The 17786-nt window shown below is 67.1% G+C and overlaps 1 protein-coding gene across 9 annotated transcripts; it reads left to right on the top strand.

Annotated features, from left to right (window-relative positions):
• The first annotated feature begins 544 nt into the window (after positions 1 to 544).
• On the top strand, positions 545 to 17777 carry MARK2 (microtubule affinity regulating kinase 2). Of its 9 annotated transcripts, XR_013180206.1 has the most exons (20): positions 545 to 897; positions 5503 to 5676; positions 6634 to 6687; positions 6793 to 6841; positions 6964 to 7029; positions 7761 to 7831; positions 7966 to 8022; positions 8784 to 9020; positions 9789 to 9908; positions 10273 to 10372; positions 10453 to 10565; positions 11347 to 11473; positions 11985 to 12223; positions 12566 to 12663; positions 13565 to 13849; positions 14781 to 14807; positions 15102 to 15146; positions 15798 to 16165; positions 16260 to 16306; positions 16360 to 17777. XR_013180206.1 is itself a non-coding variant. In XM_077172406.1 (19 exons), exons 1-18 carry the CDS (start codon positions 841 to 843, stop codon positions 16147 to 16149), a joined length of 2271 nt encoding a protein of 756 aa, XP_077028521.1. In that variant the 5' UTR covers positions 545 to 840; the 3' UTR covers positions 16150 to 16165; positions 16260 to 17777. The 9 variants fall into 9 exon arrangements, 6 of the variants coding, with proteins under 6 accessions (XP_077028521.1, XP_077028522.1, XP_077028520.1 ...); XM_077172406.1 differs by having other exon boundaries at positions 16260 to 17777; XR_013180205.1 differs by lacking the exon at positions 16260 to 16306 and having other exon boundaries at positions 547 to 897; positions 15798 to 16259.
• The last annotated feature ends 9 nt before the right edge of the window (positions 17778 to 17786 follow it).

The raw sequence follows: 17786 nt of genomic DNA, 5'->3' as shown, positions 1-17786 counted from the left end.
GGTCCAGGTATCCAGGAGAGCCCCCCAAATTCGGGGAGGGTCCAGGTATCCGGGAGAGCCCCCCAAATTCGGGGAGGGTCCAGGTATCCAGGAGAACCCCCCCAAATTCGGGGAGGGTCCAGGTATCCAGGAGAGCCCCCCAAATTCAGGGAGAGTCCAGGTACCCAGGAGAACCCCCCCAAATTCGGGGAGGGTCCTGCGGTCCCGGCCGCCCTCCGCCCCATCCTGGGGTCCCCATCCGGGCACGGGAGGGGGATTCGGCTCCGCTCGGGTGTTTCCGTCAGGGGCGGAAGCGCCCGAAGGCTGCCAAAAGGTGTTCGGGTATTTCCGCATCCACTCGGCTGTTTCGGCCTCACTCGGGTATTTCCGGCTCCACTCGGAGTCGCGGCGGCGCGGGCGGCGCTCGGCTCTTCCCGCTGCGCTCGGCGGAAAGTACCGAAGGAATCTTCGTGTAATTCCGTCGCGGAGGCGGAAAGACTCGAAGTCTGTGACGGCCGCGAGCCGAACCTGTCCGGGAAGAGCCGAAGCGGCGCGGGGAGGCGTGTCGGGTGTTTCCGGCGCGGCGGCGGAAATGGCCGAGGGCCGGCGGCGGCCGCCATGTTGGGAGCCGCGGGGCGCTGAGGCGGCGGCGGCGGCGTGAGGCGGCGGCGGCGGCGGCCGGGCCGGGCCGGGCGGACCCCGCCCGCTCCCCCTGCTCCTCTCCCGGCCCCCCAAATGCCGCTGGCCTGGCCCCCCCCCGCCCCCTGAGCTCCCCCGCTTCCCCTTCCCCCTCCCCGCACACCGCCTGCCGCGGCTTCCCCCTATCGCGATAGTCGCCGGCGGCGCGGGGGGGGGGCCGCCATGTCGAGCAGCGGTCGCAGCCCTTTGCCGACCGTCAACGAGAGGGACGCGGAACAGGTGAGGGAGGGACGGCGGGGATCGGGTGGGGATGAAGGGGGAGCCGGTTCCAGCGTGAGGGGAGAGGGGCGGGCTGGGGGGAAAAAGGGAATTTTGTGAGGGGAAAAGGGGACTGAGGGATCCTGGGGGGGTTTTGGTGAAGGCAAAAGGGGGATCTGAGGGAAGAAAAAAGGGGTTGAGGGGATGGTGAGCCGGTTTGTGAGGGGAAAAGGGAGTTTGGGGTGGGTTTGTGACGGGGAAAAGGGGCTCTGAGGGGCTCGGGGACTGATTCGTGAGGGGAAAAGGGGGGATCTGAGAGGGTGAAAAGAAGGATTGGGGGAGTCCTGGTCCCGTCCGTGCGGAAAAAAATGGGAACTGAGTGGGTCCGAGGCGTTTGTGAGACGGGAAAAGGGTCTTAGAGGGGCCTGAGTAATTCTGTGAGGTAGAAAAGGTGTTTTGAGGGGGACCTGGGCTGGTTTTTGAGGGGGAAAAAGGGGGATCCGAGAGGGAAAGGAGGAGGAGAGAGTCTGGGGCTGTTCTGTGAGGGGAACCAGGGGGTCCTGGGCCACTCTGAGAGCACTGAAAAGGGTCTGGGGTCTGTTTGCGAGGGGGAAGTGAGGCCTGAAAGGGATTAGAGAGATTTTGTGAGGTTAAAAAAGAGTGTTTGACGGGAACCTGGGTGGGTTTTTGAGCGAAAAAAGGGATCTGAGAGGGAAAATAAGGGAGTGTAAGGGGGTCTTGGGACATTTTTGGGAGTGAAAAAGGAGATCCTGGGGTGTTTTATCTGGAGAAAGGAGGGGATTTCAGGGGATCTGGGGGATCTGGATCCCTCTCTGAAGGAAAAGAGGCACTGAAGGGGTTTGGGATTGTTCTGTGAGGGAAGAGGGGGCTCTGAGGGGCCTCGGGGCCCCTCTGTGAGGTGCAAAAGGGGGGCCCGAGGGTGCCCCCAGTTCCTCTCTCCCACCCCCAGGAGGGACCCCGGGGTCTCCTGCAGCCCAGAGCCTCCTGTGGGGTGGGGGGTCCTGAACCGGGGCCCCCTTTAGGGCCGGGTTCGGTGTGGGGAGAGTGCTCTGGGCTTCTCGTGGGATGAGCCCCTCCCCGAATTTAGGGCTCCCATTTCGGGGTTCCCTTTGGGCCAGCAGTGGGGGTTTGTGTGCACAACCCCAAATTTAGGGGTCCCATTTCGGGGTTCCCTGCACCAGTGGGGGTTTGTGTGCACAACCCCAAATCTTGGCTGAGGGGGTCAAGCCTTGCACCCCGAATGTAGAGGAGCAAGCAGGGGGGTGCCAGACCCCCCCATTGAACCCCCAGGCTCTGGGATCTGCTGGGGGGGGGCAAGTTTGGGGTGTCATTGTCGCCCCCCCAGCTCGGTGGCTGCACGATCGGGGCTGTGGGGGCGTCAGCCCACCCCTTCCCCACCCCCTTCCCTTCCCTTCCCTTCCCTGCTGCGGCCCCCCCAAACCGGGGGGGCTGTGGGGGCGGCGGCAGCGCTGCCACGGGCTCGGCGCCCTCCCCGGGCTTTGGGGGGGCTCGGAGGGGTGAACCCCCCAAATCCCTCCTGTTCTGAGCCCTGTGAGCGGGACCAGCCCACCCCCAGCGTGGGGAATTTGGGGCTCGCCCCCCTTGTGTGTTTGGGGTTTGAGGGGGGTTTCCTTTGGGGGGGTTCCCCAATTTGGGGGTGGATTTTGGGGGGGCTCTTGGGGTCCCTCTCTGCCCTCAGCTCTTGTGGCTGCAGGGGGACCCCGCTGCTGGCTCGGCCCTTTTGGGGAGCACCTGGGGGGGCTCCTCAGTTCCCCCAGCTGGGTGACACCCCCATTTTGGGCGATATTTTGGGGAGATTTCCCCCTTTCTGTGACCGTGGAGCCCCCCCAGAGCTGGGGTGTGACCCCAGCAGGGCGCGTGGGGGCCCAGGTGGCCTCGTGTCGCTGTCCCCAAACCCGAGGACGAGGCGATGCCACCTGTTCCGTGCCCGTGGCTGTGGCACCGAGCCCCCCTCTGCTCGTTTTGGGCGCTTTTCCTCTCATTTATCCGCTGTTATGTAACGCCAGAGCAAAATTATTCCTGGCTGGGAAGATTTGGGGAGGGGGCGGCAGCGCCGTGCGGGGGGGGCTGCGCATCCCCCCGGGCCCAGCAGCTGAAATTGGGGGGTCTCTCCCTGCCCCCCCCCAGCCCCCAGTCCCTCCCTCACACGGAGCCCGATCTGGTGGGGTTGGAGATAAAAAAAAAATCTTCAAAAATGCCTAAATTTGGCTGACATTTGAGCGGCGCCGCACGAACCAGCGCTGCCTCCCCGGCTGCCACCGCTGCGGCGAGCCCGGGGTCCCGGTGACACCGGCCCTGGGGACACCCCAGGGGCTGCTCCCAGTGCCACCAGCTGGCACCAGTTTGGTGCTGGCAGCCCGGGGTCCCGGTGACACCGGCCCTGGGGACACCCCAGGGGCCGCTCCCAGTGCCACCAGTTGGCACCAGTTTGGTGCTGGTGGCATCGACACCTCCCGGCACCGGGATCCTCACACATGCCTGGTGACATCGCCACAGCTGCGGTGACATCACTGCTGGGCCTGGTGACATCACCACATCTCTGGTGACATCACTGCTGGGCTGGTGACATCACTGCTGGGCCTGGTGACATCACTGCTGGGCTGGTGACATCACTGCTGGGCTGATGACATCACACCATACCCAGTGATATCACTGCTGGGGTGGTGACATCGCTGCAGCTCTGGTGACATCATGGCAGCTCTGGTGACATCACTGCTGGGCTGGTGACATCATGATAGCCCTGGTGACATCCCTGCAGCCTCAGCACTGTCACTGCTGCCACCATTCCAGTGGGAATTCCAGTGGCACTTCCAATGTCCATTCCAGTGTCCAATGTCCATTCCAGTGTCCAATGTCCATTCCAGTGCCCATTCCAGTGCCCATTCCAGTGCCCATTCCAGTGCCCGTTCCAGTGTCCAGTCCAGTGCCCATTCCAGTGTCCAGTGTCCATTCCAGTGTCCAGTGTCCATTCCAGTGTCCATTCCAGTGTCCAGTGCCCATCCCAGTGTCCATCCCAGTGTCCAATGCCCATTCCAGTGTCCATTCCAGTGTCCATTCCAGTGTCCAGTGCCCATTCCAGTGCCCATTCCAGTGCCCGTTCCAGTGTCCGTTCCCCGTTCCCACCCTCCTGGCTCTGTCCCCCCCCGGTCGCTCCCGTTGCCGGTTTTCCCCTTTCCCGCCCCGTTTCTCTCCCCGCCCCGCCGCTCCAGGTGTTCCCCGGCCCCACCCCGCGCTGTCCCGCTGCGGCCTCAGCCCCAACCGGTCGGGCCGGTCCCCGCTCCCTCCCTCCCTCCCTCCGTCCGTCCCTCCCGCCGCTCCCGGCGCTTCGGGGTGCCCAGGGTGAGTCCCCTCGCGGGGCGGGCGGGCTGGGGAAACTGAGGCACGAGGGGGCTCCGCGGCCTGAGCGCCGTTCCCGAGCGCCGCCGCCGCCACGGGAGCCCCGCGGCCTTGCCACGGCCCGTGCCCGGTGCCGCTGCCGTTCCCCCGGTGTGACCCGGGCCGGGCGGTGCCTGCTTTGCCGTCTTCGCCGTGGTTTTGGGGGCTCGCCGATAAACGGAGGAAACACCGGGAGCCCCGGGGGGGTTCGGGGGGTGCTGGTGCCGGGGGGGGCTCCGGTGTCGGTGCCGCCTCAGAGCCCGAGCGGATCCCGGCAGCAGCGCGGCCAGATGGCTCCGCACGCTCCCGCCCCGTTGCCACGGCAGTTTTTTGGCAGAAATTCCCGTTTTTCCTTCACTTTTCCCACAGCACCGCGGGCTGGGCTTCGGGGGGAGGGGGAAGCTCCGGTCGCCCCCCCGGGCCCCAAAGCGGCGCCTTCTCGCCCCAAATCTGGGGGTTCGCTTGCGCCATCGCCGGCGCCTCCCCCGTGGCTTCCGCCGCCGGTTTCCTTCCCACGGAGGGGGAGGGGGCGCCCCGAGCTGTGCCCCCACAAAACCAAACCCAAAGCCGGGGTTTGGGGGGCCCCGCACCCCCGGCGCGGCACCGGGGGGGCCGGCTCGGCCTCCCCCCGCTCACGCGCTCCCGTTATCTCCGGTGTCACCGGAGCGCTGACAGCCCCGCCGGGGGCGGCTCTCTCGCTCCCTGCCCGTAAGGGAACACCCCAAGGTGTCCCCGGGCCCGGTGACCTTCGGGGGGACCCCGCGCGGCTTTGGGGGTGCGCTTAGAGGGGATTTGTGCCGGGTTTGTACCGGGGGCTCCCCCTGCTTTGGGCTGGGGCGTGAGCTCCGTGCAGGTGGTTGCGTTTGGGGTAAAACCGGGGCCTTTGGACACTGAAATTTTAGGGCCCGAGGTGGCCGTGTGGCGGGGAGGGGGTGACACGGGGGACACGGTCCTGTCCCCTTCCCACCCTGGCGGCCCAGCCCGAAACCGCCGCGCTTGCGTCAGGTATCGGGGGCGGCTCCCGGCCGGGCCGGGCCGGGCGCGGCTCCGCCGCTCCGGACTTCGCTCCCGGCTCCTCCCGGAGCCCGCCGGGATCCCCGGGGGGCCCCGGCTGATCGATCGTCCCCCCGCTGTCCCCCCGCTGTCCCCCCCGCTGTCCCCTCGCTGTCCCCCCGCTGTCCCCCCGCTGTCCCCGCGCTGTCCCCGCAGCCCGGCGCCGTGGAGGGCAAGGGCGGCGGCAAGGCCAGCATGCTGCGGGGCCGCAACGCCGGCACGGCCGCCGAGGAGCAGCCGCACATCGGCAACTACCGGCTCCTGAAAACCATCGGCAAGGGCAACTTCGCCAAGGTGAAGCTGGCACGGCACGTCCTGACCGGCAAGGAGGTGAGCGGAACCTGGTCCTGCCCGGGGTGGCACTGCGGGGACAGCGGGGGCCCACGGGGGACACAGGGATGGGATGGGCCTGTGGGTGACACCGTGACACAGGGACAGGGTGGGCTCACAGGTGACACAGGGACACAGGGACAGGGTGGGCTCACAGGTGACACCATGACAGGGACAGGATGGGCTCAGCCCATGGGTGACACCGTGTGCAGGGACAGGATGGGCTCACAGGTGACACCATGACACAGGGACAGGTTGGGCCTGTGGGTGACACTGTGACACAGGGACAGGCTGTGTCCTGTGGGTCACACCGTGTGCGGGGACAGCGTGGGCTCACAGGGGACACCATGTGCAGGGATGGGATCAGCCCATGGGTGACACCATGTGGGGACAGGATGGGTCCTGTGGGTGACACTGTGACACAGGGACAGGCCATGTCCTGTGGGTGCCACCCCAGCATGGGGACAGTCCCTGTTCCCGCAGTGCCACCGTGCTGCGGGCACAGCTTTGTGTCCTGGTCCTTGCCCTGGGAGTGCCACCGTGGCCCAGGGGTGCCTTCCTGTCCCCAGCCGTGGGTGCCACCGCAGCGTGGGGACAGCCCTGGGCTCCTGGTGCAGCTCCTGTGGCTGTCACCGCAGGGACGGGCCCGTTGTCCTCGTCCCATGGGTGGCACCGTGCTGTGGGGACAGCCCTGGCTTCTGTCCCTGCCCTGGGAGTGCCACCTGGCACAGGAACGAGTTTCCTGCTCCTCAGCTGTGACTGTCACCGTGCTGTGGGGACACTTCTGTGCCCTGGGGTGCCACCATGGCACAGGGATGGTCCCAGGTGCTCTGTCCTCATCCCATGAGGGCCACCACGGGCTGGGGACAGCCCTGTCCCCCTGCCCCTCCCCTTGTGGGTGCCACCACATTCTGGGGACAGCCCTGGGCACGCTCTGACCCCGCTGTCCCCTCACAGGTGGCCGTGAAGATCATTGACAAGACACAGCTCAACTCCTCCAGCCTGCAGAAGGTGAGGTGGTGTCCCTGGGGGGGGTGACAGCCGAATTTGGGGTGACAAATGGGGAATTGTCCCCTCTGACACCCCCCAAATCCCCCCTGTCCCCGTCCCCCGCAGCTCTTCCGGGAAGTGCGAATAATGAAGGTCCTGAACCACCCCAACATAGGTGAGACCCCCCCAGGCCCCCCAGCTGCACCCCCACCCCTCCCCGGGGGTGTCCCCACCCTTGGGGGTGTCCCCACCCTTGGGGGTGTCCCAGGGGTGTCCAACCCCCGTCCCCCCTTGCAGTGAAGCTCTTTGAGGTGATCGAGACGGAGAAGACGCTGTACCTGGTGATGGAGTACGCCAGCGGCGGTGAGCGGGGACTGGGGCACTGGGGGGACTGGGGGGGACTGGGGGGACTGGGGGGACTGGGGGGGACTGGGGGGACTGGGGGGACTGGGGGGACTGGGGAGACTGGGGAGACTGGGGGGACTGGGGGGACTGGGGGACTGGGGGGACTGGGGGAGCTGGGGGGGACTGGGGGGGACTGGGGGAACTGGGGGGGACTGGGGGGGACTGGGGGTCCCTGGGCTCGGGGGGGACCTCGGGGTGCCCCTCACCCCCACTCCGTGCCCCCAGGGGAGGTGTTCGATGACCTGGTGTGGATTTGGGGATATTCTTGGGGGATATTTTGGGATATTTTCTGGGGGTATTTGGGATGATGTTTTGGGGTATTTTGGGGGGATATTTTTGGGGATATTTTGGGGTATTTTTGGGGTGTCCTGACCCAGGTGTGTCCCCCCAGGTGAGGTGTTCGATTTTGGGGGATATTTTGGGGTATTTTTGGGAGATATTTTGGGATATTTTTGGGGGATATTTTGGGGTATTTTTGGGGTGTCCTGACCCAGTGTGTCCTCCAAGTGAGGTGTTCGATTTTGGGGGATATTTTGGGGGGTGTTTTTGGGGTGTCCTGACCCAGGTGTGTCCCCCCAGGTGAGGTGTTCGATTTTGGGGTATTTTGGGGATATTTTGGGGTATTTTGGGATATTTTGGGATATTTTTGGGGTGTTTTTGGGGTGTCCTGACCCAGGTGTGCCCCCCAGGTGAGGTGTTCGATTACCTGGTGGCCCACGGGCGCATGAAGGAGAAGGAGGCGCGGGCCAAGTTCCGACAGGTCTGGGGGGGGTGAAGCTGTTGGACGACCCCCAAAAGGGTTGGGGACCCCCCCCCCCATGTCCCCAAGGGGGCTGGGGGTGTCCCTGTGCCCCCACCTGGGCTGGGCGCCCCCTGACCCCCCCTGTCCTGCAGATAGTGTCGGCCGTGCAGTACTGCCACCAGAAATTCATCGTGCACAGGGACCTGAAGGTGAGAGCCCCCCCGGGACCCCCTGACAGCCCTGGGACCCCCCCAGACACCCCTGGGACCCCAGAGTGGCACCCAGACACCCCTGGGACCCCCCTGACAGCCCTGGGGCCCCCAGAGCAGAGCTCCCAATATCTCTGGGTCTCCCAAGTGAGTGCCAGGACCCTCCAGGACAGCACCTGGGACCCCTGGGGAGGCACCAGCACCCCCAGACCCACCCCTGAACCCCCCATGGGTACCCCAAACCACCCATGGGGACCCCAAACCACCCATGGGGACCCAAACCACCCATGGGGACCCCAAACCCCCCCAGACCCCAATTACCCCCCCTGGGGTGCTCTCCCTGCCTGGGCCAGGCCGAGAACCTGCTGCTGGACACCAACACCAACATGAGGATCCCATCCCAGTGTCCTTGTCCCTCTGTCCCTGTCCCCACCAATGTCCCCACTGATGTCCCCGTGTCCCCAGGCTGAGAACCTGCTGCTGGACACCAACACCCAGATCCCATCCCAGTGTCCCTGTCCCTCTGTCCCTGTCCCCATGGCCCCATTCCTGTCCCAATGTCCCCCTGTCCCTGATGATGTCCCCAAATGTCCCCAGGCCAAGAACCTGCTGCTGGACACCGACACCCAGATCCCATCCCAGTGTCCCTGTGACCCCGCTGATGTCCCCCTGTCCCTGATGATGTCCCCGTGTCCCTGATTATGTCCCCATGTCCCTGATGATGTCCCCATGTCCCTGATGATGTCCCCACACATCCCCAGGCCGAGAACCTGCTGCTGGACGCCGACATGAACATCAAGATCGCGGATTTTGGCTTCAGCAACGAGTTCACGTTTGGGAACAAGCTGGACACGTTCTGCGGCTCGCCCCCGTACGCCGCCCCCGAGCTCTTCCAGGGCAAGAAGTACGACGGGCCCGAGGTGGACGTGTGGAGCCTGGGGGTCATCCTGTACACGCTGGTCAGCGGCTCGCTGCCCTTCGACGGCCAGAACCTCAAGGTGGGGCTGGATTTGGGGTCACTGTGGGGGGTTTGGGGTGCCTGGGGGTGGGCTTGGCTCCCTAAGGGTGCTTTGGGGTCACCATGGGTGGGCTTGGGGTGCTTGGGGGTGGGCTTGGCTCCCTAAGGGTGCTTTGGGGTCACCATGGGTGGGCTTGGCTCCCTAAGGGTGCTTTGGGGTTACCATGGGTGGGTTTGGGGTCTCCATGCTGGTTTGGTGGTGACCATGGGTGCTTTTGGGGTCCCTGTGGGTGGCTTTGGCTCCCTAAGGGTGCTTTGGGGTCACCATGGGTGCTTTGGGCTCCTCGGATGGGTTTGGGGTGCCTGGGGGTGGGCCTGGCTCCCTAAGGGTGCTATGGGATTACCATGGGTGCTTTGGGGTCACCATGGGTGCTCTTGGAGTCCCTGTGGGTGGCTTTGGCTCCCTAAGGGTGCTTTGGGGTCGCCATGGGTGGTTCAGGGGTCCTGGGGATGGCTTTGGATGATTTTGTGGTGTCCACAGGTGGTTTGGGGCTCCACTGGGTGCTTTTGGGGTGGTTTTGGGGTCTCTCTGTTGTTTTTTGGGGTGGTTTTGGGGTTCCCACGGGTGTTTTTGGGGTGGTTTTGGGGTCTCTCTGTGGTTTTTGGGGTGGTTTTGGGGTCTCTCCGTGGTTTTGGGGTTCCCACGGGTGTTTTTGGGGTGTTTTTGGGGTCTCTCTGTGGTTTTTGGGGTGGTTTTGGGGTCCCTCCGTGGTTTTGGGGTTCCCATGGGTGTTTTTGGGGCGCACAGGAGCTGCGGGAGCGGGTGCTGCGGGGCAAGTACCGGATCCCCTTCTACATGTCCACGGATTGTGAGAACCTGCTCAAGAAGTTCCTGATCCTCAACCCCACCAAGAGGGGCACCCTGGAGGTGAGGGGACCCCCAGCCTCATCCTGGGACCCCAAACCCACCCCAGGACCTTGTGGGGACCCCCAGCCTCATCCTGGGACCCCAAATCCACCCCAGGACCTTCTGGGGACCCCCAGCTTCATCCTGGGACCCCCAACTTCATCCTGGAACCCCAAATCCACCAGGACCTTGTGGGGACCCCCAACTTCACCCTGGGACCCCAGGACCTTGTGGGGACCCCCAGCTTCATCCTGGGAGCCCCAGCGTGGTTCTGGGAACCTCAGAGACCCCCCTGAGCACCCCAAACCCTCGTGGGGACCTCCCTGGGGTCCTCTCCCGTCCCCAAAGCGTCCCCGAGGTGAGCCCGGCCCCGCTGTGTCCCCAGCAAATCATGAAGGATCGCTGGATGAACGTGGGCCACGAGGACGATGAGCTCAAGCCCTACATGGAGCCCGTGCCCGACTACAAGGACCCCCGCAGGACAGGTGGGACCTCGGGGTGCCCCCGGGGACACGGGGACAGCCGGGTGTCCCTGTGCCCCCCCTGAGGCCGTGTCACCCCCCAGAGCTGATGGTGTCCATGGGCTACACCCGGGAGGAGATCCAGGAGTCCCTGGTGGGGCAGAAATACAACGAGGTGATGGCCACGTACCTGCTGCTGGAGCACAAGAGCTCTGAGGTGGGACACTGGGGACACCTGGGGACACTGGGGACACCTGGGACACATAGGGGACACGGGGGGATGGCAGGGACACCAGGGAATGGCAGAAATACAACGAGGTGATGGCCACATACCTGCTGCTGGAGCACAAGAGCTCCGAGGTGGGACACTGGGGACACTGAGGGACACTGAGGGACAGAAGGGACACAGGGGGACACGGGGGAATGGCAGAAATACAACGAGGTGATGGCCACGTACCTGCTGCTGGAGCACAAGAGCTCCGAGGTGGGACACTGGGGACACCTGGGGACACATTGGGGACACTGGGGACACCTGGGGACACACTGGGGACACTGGGGACACTGGGGACACTGAGGGACACGGGGGGATGGCAGGGACACTGGGGGCCAGTGGGTGACAGGGAGGGAAGGGAGTGTGGAGGGCACGAAGGGACAACAAGAACATGGGGGGGACAATGAGGGGACACGGGGACAATGAGGGACACGGGGACACGGGCAGGGACACGGGGAGAGGATGGGGTGGGGACACAGGGGACCCCGTGCTGTCCTGTCCCCTGTCCCCAGCCGTGCCCGTGCCAGCGTGTTCCTGTCCCCAGCTGTGCCCTGGTGGCACATCCCTGTCCCTGTCCCTGTCCCCATCCCTGTCCCCGTCCCTGTCCCCGTCCCTGTCCCCATCCCTGTCCCTGTCCCTGTCCCCGTCCCTGCCTGGCGGGTGTCCCCCATGTCCCACATGTCCCCACATGTCCCCACATGTCCCCACATGTCCCCAATGTCCCCAGCTGGAGGAGAACCTGTCCCTGAAGCCCCGCGTGGCCCCGGAGGTGGCCAACAGCTCGGGCCCCTCCCCCGCTCACAAGGTGCAGCGCAGCGTCTCAGCCAACCCCAAACGGAGAGTGAGCGACCAGGGTGAGAGCACTGATCCCAATGGGGACAGGGACCCCAAAACGGGCACAGGGACCCCAAAATGGGGACCCCAAAATGGGGACACGGGGGGGACACGGGGCTGTGAGCGACCAGGGTGAGAGCCCAAAGGGTGAGAGCCCAAACTGGGGACATTGGGCACCCCCCAAATGGGGACAGTGTGGGTCTGGAGCTGTGGGTGGGTGCCTCCCTCAGGACCCTCACGGGGCGGTTTTAGGGTGGCTTTGGGGCTGGTTTGGGGTCGGTTTTGGGGTCGGTTTGGGGCAGGTTCGGGGTTGGTTTTGGGGCGGGTTTGGGGTTGGTTTTGGGCCGTTTTTGGGGAGGTTTTGGGGTCGGTTCTGGGCCGGTTCTGGGCCGGTTTTAGGGTCGGTTTTGGGGTCGGTTTTGGGGAGGTTTTGGGGCCATGCCATGTGACCCGGGGGACCCCGATGAGCAGGGGCTGAAGGGGAACGGGGGCTCCCCGTGGAACCCCCCCTGACAGCCCCTCCCGCCCCAGCCGGGCTCTCCATCCCCACCTCGGCCTCGTACTCCAAGAAAACGCAGGCGGCCAACGCCGAGAACAAGCGAGGAGGAGGAGGAGGAGGAGGAGGAGGAGCGGGAGGAGGAGGAGGAGGAGGAGCCGGGGAGGAAGAGGGCGGCGGGGGCGGGGGCCGCCGGGCCGGCAGCACGGCCAAGGTGCCCCCGAGCCCCCTGCCCGGCCTGGAGCGATCCAAGGGCACCCCCTCCCCATCCACGGTCAGTGCGGCGGGGGGTGAGGGGGGTACCCAACACTGGAACACCCCTGGATTTGGGGAGGGGGGTCCCCAACACCGGGAACAGCCCTGGATTTGGGGAGGGGGGTCCCCAACACTGGAACACCCCTGGGTTTGGGGAGGGGGGTCCCCAACACCTGGAACCCCCCGGATTTGGGGTCAGCCCCTGCAGGGGTGGGGCTGGGGGTGGCCGTCCCTGGGTGCCCAGGGTGGGTCTGGGGTCTCTCGGTGCCCACTCTCGGTCCCCAGGTCCCGTGGGTGCTGTTTGGGGGTTTGGGGACCCCCGTGCCCCCCCCAGCGCCCCCATTTCCGTGTCCCCCCCCAGAACTCGGTGCTGTCCACGGGCACCAGCGCGCAGCAGAACTCGCCCCTGCTGGACCGGGCCAGCCTGGGCCAGAGCTCCCTGCAGAACGGCAAGGACAGGTGGGGACCCCTCCCCAGGGCCCCCCGGCCCTGCTGCCCACCCCGGGGGGGCTCGGGGGGTCCCGAGGGTGCTGGGGTGGAGATGGGGAGGGTGGGTGATCACCCCCAGCCCCCAATTCCTGCATCCACTGGGGGCTGGGGAGAGCCCCGAATTCACATGGGGGGGGCCCTGGGGGCTGGGGGGGCTCTGGGGGGTCCCTGGGTGCCGGGGGGGGCTTGGGGCTGTTCCCAGGGACAGCAGTGTCCCCCCTTCAGGGGCCTGGGGGTGTCCCTGGGTGCCGGGGGGGACTCAGGGGGGTCCCTGGAGGTTGGGAGGGGCTCAGGGGTGACCCCCACCCCATGTCCCCCATTCAGGGGGGTCTCCCTGGATGCTGGGGGGGCTCAGGGCTGTCCCTGGGTGCTGGGGGGGCTCAAGGGGGTCCCTGGGTGCCGGGGGGGGCTCAGTGCTGTCCCCCCCATCCCATGCTCCCCATTCACGGGTGTCTCTGAGTGCCAGGGGGGGTCTCAGGGCTGTCCCTGGGTGCCGGGGTGGGGCTCTCAGTGCTGTCCCTGGGTACCAGGGGGGGGGGGGCTCAGGGCTGTCCCTGGGTACCAGGGGGGGGGGGGGCCTCAGGGCTGTCCCTGGGTACCAGGGGGGGTCTCAGTGCTGTCCCTGGATGTCAGGGGGGGCTCAGTGCTGTCCCTGGGTGCTGGGGGGGGCTCAGGGCTGTCCCTGGGTGCCGGGGTGGGGCTCTCAGTGCTGTCCCTGGGTACCAGGGGGGGTCTCAGTGCTGTCCCTGGGTGCTGGGGGGTCTCAGTGCTGTCCCTGGATGTTAGGGGGTCTCAGTGCTGTCCCTGGGTTCCGGGTTGGGGCTCTCAGTGCTGCCCCCCCCTAACCCCCGTTTGTGCCCCCATCCCCCAGCAGTGCCCCCCCCCGGGTCCCCGCCGCCTCCCCCTCTGCCCACAACGTCAGCCAGGCCGGGGGTCCCGGGGAGCGGCCCAGCTTCCCCCGGGGGGTGTCGAGCCGCAGCACCTTCCACGCGGGGCAGCTGCGGGCGCCGCGGGACCCCCGGGACCCCCGGGACCCCCTGCCCTACGCGCTGCCCCCGGGGCTGCCCCCGCCCGCCTCGCCCTCGGGCGCCAGCCAGGGCCGCCGCGGCCCCAGCGCCAGCCTCTTCAGCAAGTTCACCTCCAAGTTCGTGCGCAGGTGAGCGCCCGGGCTGGCCTGGGCACCGTGTGTCCCCTCCTGTGTCCTCCCCCTCCCACGGTGTGTTCTGGGCTCTCACTGTCCCTCGCTGTCCCCTCGGTGTCCCCCCGGTGTCCCCTCGCTGTCCCCTCGGTGTCCCCTCAGTGTCCCCTCGGTGTCCCCTCAGTGTCCCCCGGCTGTGCCCTTTGTGGTTTGTTCCTCTGTGTGTCCTGGGCTGTCCCCTCGGTGTCACCTCCAGGCCTTCTCTGTCCCCTCTGTTTGTCCCCTCTGAGGGCTCCTCGGTGTCCCCTGGGTCCCTTCTGTGTTTCTGTGTCCCCTCCCTCGGGTGTCCCCTCGGTGTTCTCAGGGCTTTTGTTCTTCTCCTCCCTCTGTGTCCCCCCATGTCCCTAAATGTCCCTTCAGGGACCCCCCATGTCCCTGAATGTCCCATTGGGGACCCCCCATGTCCCCCCCATGTCCCTGAATGTCCCATTGGGGACCCTCCACATCCCTTCCTGTCCCACTGGGGACCCACCCCTGTCCCCCCCATGTCCCCCCTGTCCCTTTGGGGACCCACCCCTGTGCCCCCCATGTCCACCCCCTGTCCCCTCCTGTCCCATTGGGGACCCCCCCCATGTCCCCCCTGTCCCTTTGGGGACCCACCCCTGTGCCCCCCATGTCCACCCCCTGTCCCCTCCTGTCCCATTGGGGACCCCCCCATGTCCCCCCTGTCCCTTTGGGCCCCCCATGTCCCCCCCATGTCCCCCCTGTCCCTCTGTCCCCACAGACCCCGGGGGGGGTTTTGGTTTTGCTTTTCCCCGGCCCCCCTGACCCCTCCCCCTCTCGGGGGTCTCTGGGGTTTTGGGGGGGCTCTGGGGGGGAGGGGGTGGCTCTGTCCCTCCCGTCCCCTCCCCCCCCCCAACGTCCCCTTCTCTTCTGTTTGTCTTTGTAGAAATCTGTCTTTCAGGTTTGCCAGAAGGTAGGGCCGCGCCGGACCCCCCGCATGGCACCCCCAAAACGCCCAAACCCCCCCGGACCCCCCGACCCCTCCCCAGAGCTGCACGGCCCCGCATGGCCCCCCCCGCTCGTCCGTCCGTCCGTCTGTCCGTGTGTCCCCCCGTGTGTCCGTGTGTCCCCCCCGTGTGTCCGTGTGTCCCCCCGCCCCTCCCCCTCCCCCCCCCGTGCTGTCTGTGCCCCCCCCGGGGGTGGGGGAGGGGCTGTGCCCCCCCCAGCCCCCCCTGGCTGAGCTGGGCCCCCCCTTTTGTCTCCCGAGGAACCCCCACGAGCCCGAGAGCAAGGAGAGGGTGGAGACCCTCAGGTGAGTCGGGGACACCTGGGGACAGCCCTGGGGACACCCCTGGGGACACCCTGGGATCCCTGAGACACCCTTGGGGACGCCCTGGGATCCCTGAGACACCCCTGGGGATGCCCTGGGGCCCTGGGACACCCCTGGGATCCCTGTGACACCCTCATGGTCCCTGTGACAACCCCAGGGGTGACCAACCCCTCTTGGTGACCCCATGGTGCCACCCCAGACCCTGAGAAGGATCCTCAGGACCCCCCTGACACCCCTTTCTCCCCCCAGACCCGCGGTGGACCCTGAGAAGGATCCCCAGGACCCCAATTACCCCCACAGGCCCCCCTGACCCCCATTCTCCCTCCAGACCCGCGGTGGGCCCCAAGAAGGATCCCCAGGACCCCAGTTACGCCCCAGGACCCCAACTGCCCCCCTAGGACCCCAATTACCCCCCTGTTTTCCCCCCCTAACCCCCATTTGTCCCCCCAGACTGGCGGTGGGCCCCGAGAAGGATCCCCGGGACTCCAATTACACCCCCAGGACCCCAATTACCCCCCCAGGACCCCAATTACCACCCCCAGGACCCCAATTACACCCCCAGGACCCCAATTACCCTCCAGGACCCCAATTACCCCCTGTTTTCCCCCCCTAACCCCCGTTTGTCCCCCCCAGACCCGCGGTGGGCCCCGAGAAGGATCCCCGGGACGCCGGGCGCGACGCCAAGCCGCGCTCCCTGCGCTTCACGTGGAGCATGAAGACCACGAGCTCGCTGGAGCCCGGGGAGATGCTGCGCGAGATCCGCAAGGTGCTGGACGCCAACAGCTGCCGCTGCGAGCCCCAGGAGCGCTTCGTGCTGCTCTGCGCCCACGGCGCGCCCGGGCACGACTCCTTCGTGCAGTGGGAGATGGAGGTGTGCAAACTGCCCCGGCTCTCGCTCAACGGCGTCCGCTTCAAGCGCATCGCCGGCACCTCCATGGCCTTCAAGAACATCGCCTCCAAGGTGGCCAACGAGCTCAAGCTCTGAGCCGCGCCTGCACGGGGCGGCCGCGGAGCTCCAGGGACATGGACGCGGAGGAGCGGCTCCGAGGCGGCCGCGGAGCTCTGGGGACACGGACGCGGAGGAGCGGCTCCGAGGCGGCCGCGGAGCTCCGGGGACACGGACGCGGAGGAGCGGCTCCGAGGCGGCCGCGGAGCTCCGGGGACACGGACGCGGAGAGCCAGGAGCGGCTCCGAGGCGGCCGCGAGCTCAGGGGCTCTGAGCCACGGATGGGACACCGGGGCTCACCTGGGGACACGGCCACGGCCACCTCGGAGCTGCGGCTCCTGGGGACGCGGACACGGAGAGCCGGGAGCGGCTCCAAGGTGGCCACGGAGCTCCAGGGACCCGGTGGCCCAGGAGCGGCCCCTGAGCTGCAGCTCTTGGGGACATGGACACGGAGAGCCGGGAGCGGCCGTGGAGCCCTGGGGACACGGACACGGTGACCCAGGAGCAGCTCCGAGGCGGCCGCCAGGCTGCAGCTGTTGAGGACCCAGTGACCCAGGAGCGGCCACATTGGAGCTGCGGCTCCTGGGGACACGGACAGAGTGACCCTGGAGTGGCCACTGAGCTCTGGCTCTTGGGGACACGGCCACGGTGACCCGGGAGTGGCCCTGAGGTGGCCACGGAGCCACGGACACGGCGGGGACGCCCATGGGGGGACATGGGAGCACCAGGATGGACCTGGGGGCTCCAGGATGGACCTGGGGGCTCCTGGATGGGCCTCGATCACATCCAGGCCTTGGTGGGCACGTCCTGGATGGAGCCAGGAGCTCCTGGATGGACCTGGGACCTCCCGGGGTCACCTGGTTGGACCTTGTGCGGGCTCCAGGTGACCACGGGGACACCCTGGATGGACCCAGGGCCACCTGGATGCACCTGGGGCCACCTGGATGCACCTGGGGCCATCCTGTGGCATCCAGGGCCTTGTGAGGCTGTGGGGACATCCCGGATGGGCCTTTGGGGACAGGGCCAGGGTTTCATGGGGACATCCCCGGACCTGTTGGGGACATCCTGGTGGCACCTTGTGGGAGGGGGGAGCGAGGCTCATCTGGGGACAGGAGTGGTGGCCCAAGGCCCTTCTGAGGAGTCCTGGGGGCCATCGTGGACAGCCCAGGGACATCCCCGGTGGCTTTGGGGACATCCCGGGTGGCTCCGGAGCAGCTGGGGTGGCCCAGGGCCGCATGGGGACAATCCTGGGTCACCCGGGGACACCCTGGGCGTCTCTGAGCCTTACGGGGGGGACACGGGGACAGGCCGGGGGTGGCCTTAGGGGGGTGGGGGTGTCCCCTCCCCCCGGGGGATGCCGGTGTCCCCTGCCCCTCCCCCCCCCCTTGGGGACAGGGCTGTCCCTGCCCCTCCCCCCCAGGGCTGCCCCTCCCCCCGCACTCAGGAAGGCCCCGATGGGTGGGGGAGGGGCGGGGGCGCTGCTGCTGCTGAGGTGGCTCCGAGTGGGGGTGGGGCCTCCCCTTCCCCCCCCCCCATTTCTGTCCTGCTGTAGCCCCGCCCCGGGCACCGCCCCTGGGGGCGGGGACACTCGGGGGAGGGGCCAAGCCCAGGCCACGCCCCCTCTGCGGTGGATTTTCCAGGTTCTGATTAAAAACTTTCCAGAAAGATCCGCGGGC

This window comes from Agelaius phoeniceus, chromosome 38, assembly GCF_051311805.1.
Source record: "Agelaius phoeniceus isolate bAgePho1 chromosome 38, bAgePho1.hap1, whole genome shotgun sequence".
NCBI classification, from domain to species: Eukaryota; Metazoa; Chordata; class Aves; order Passeriformes; family Icteridae; genus Agelaius; species Agelaius phoeniceus.
Note: the sequence above shows the minus strand (reverse complement) of the source record. Positions and strands in the feature narration are given on the sequence as shown.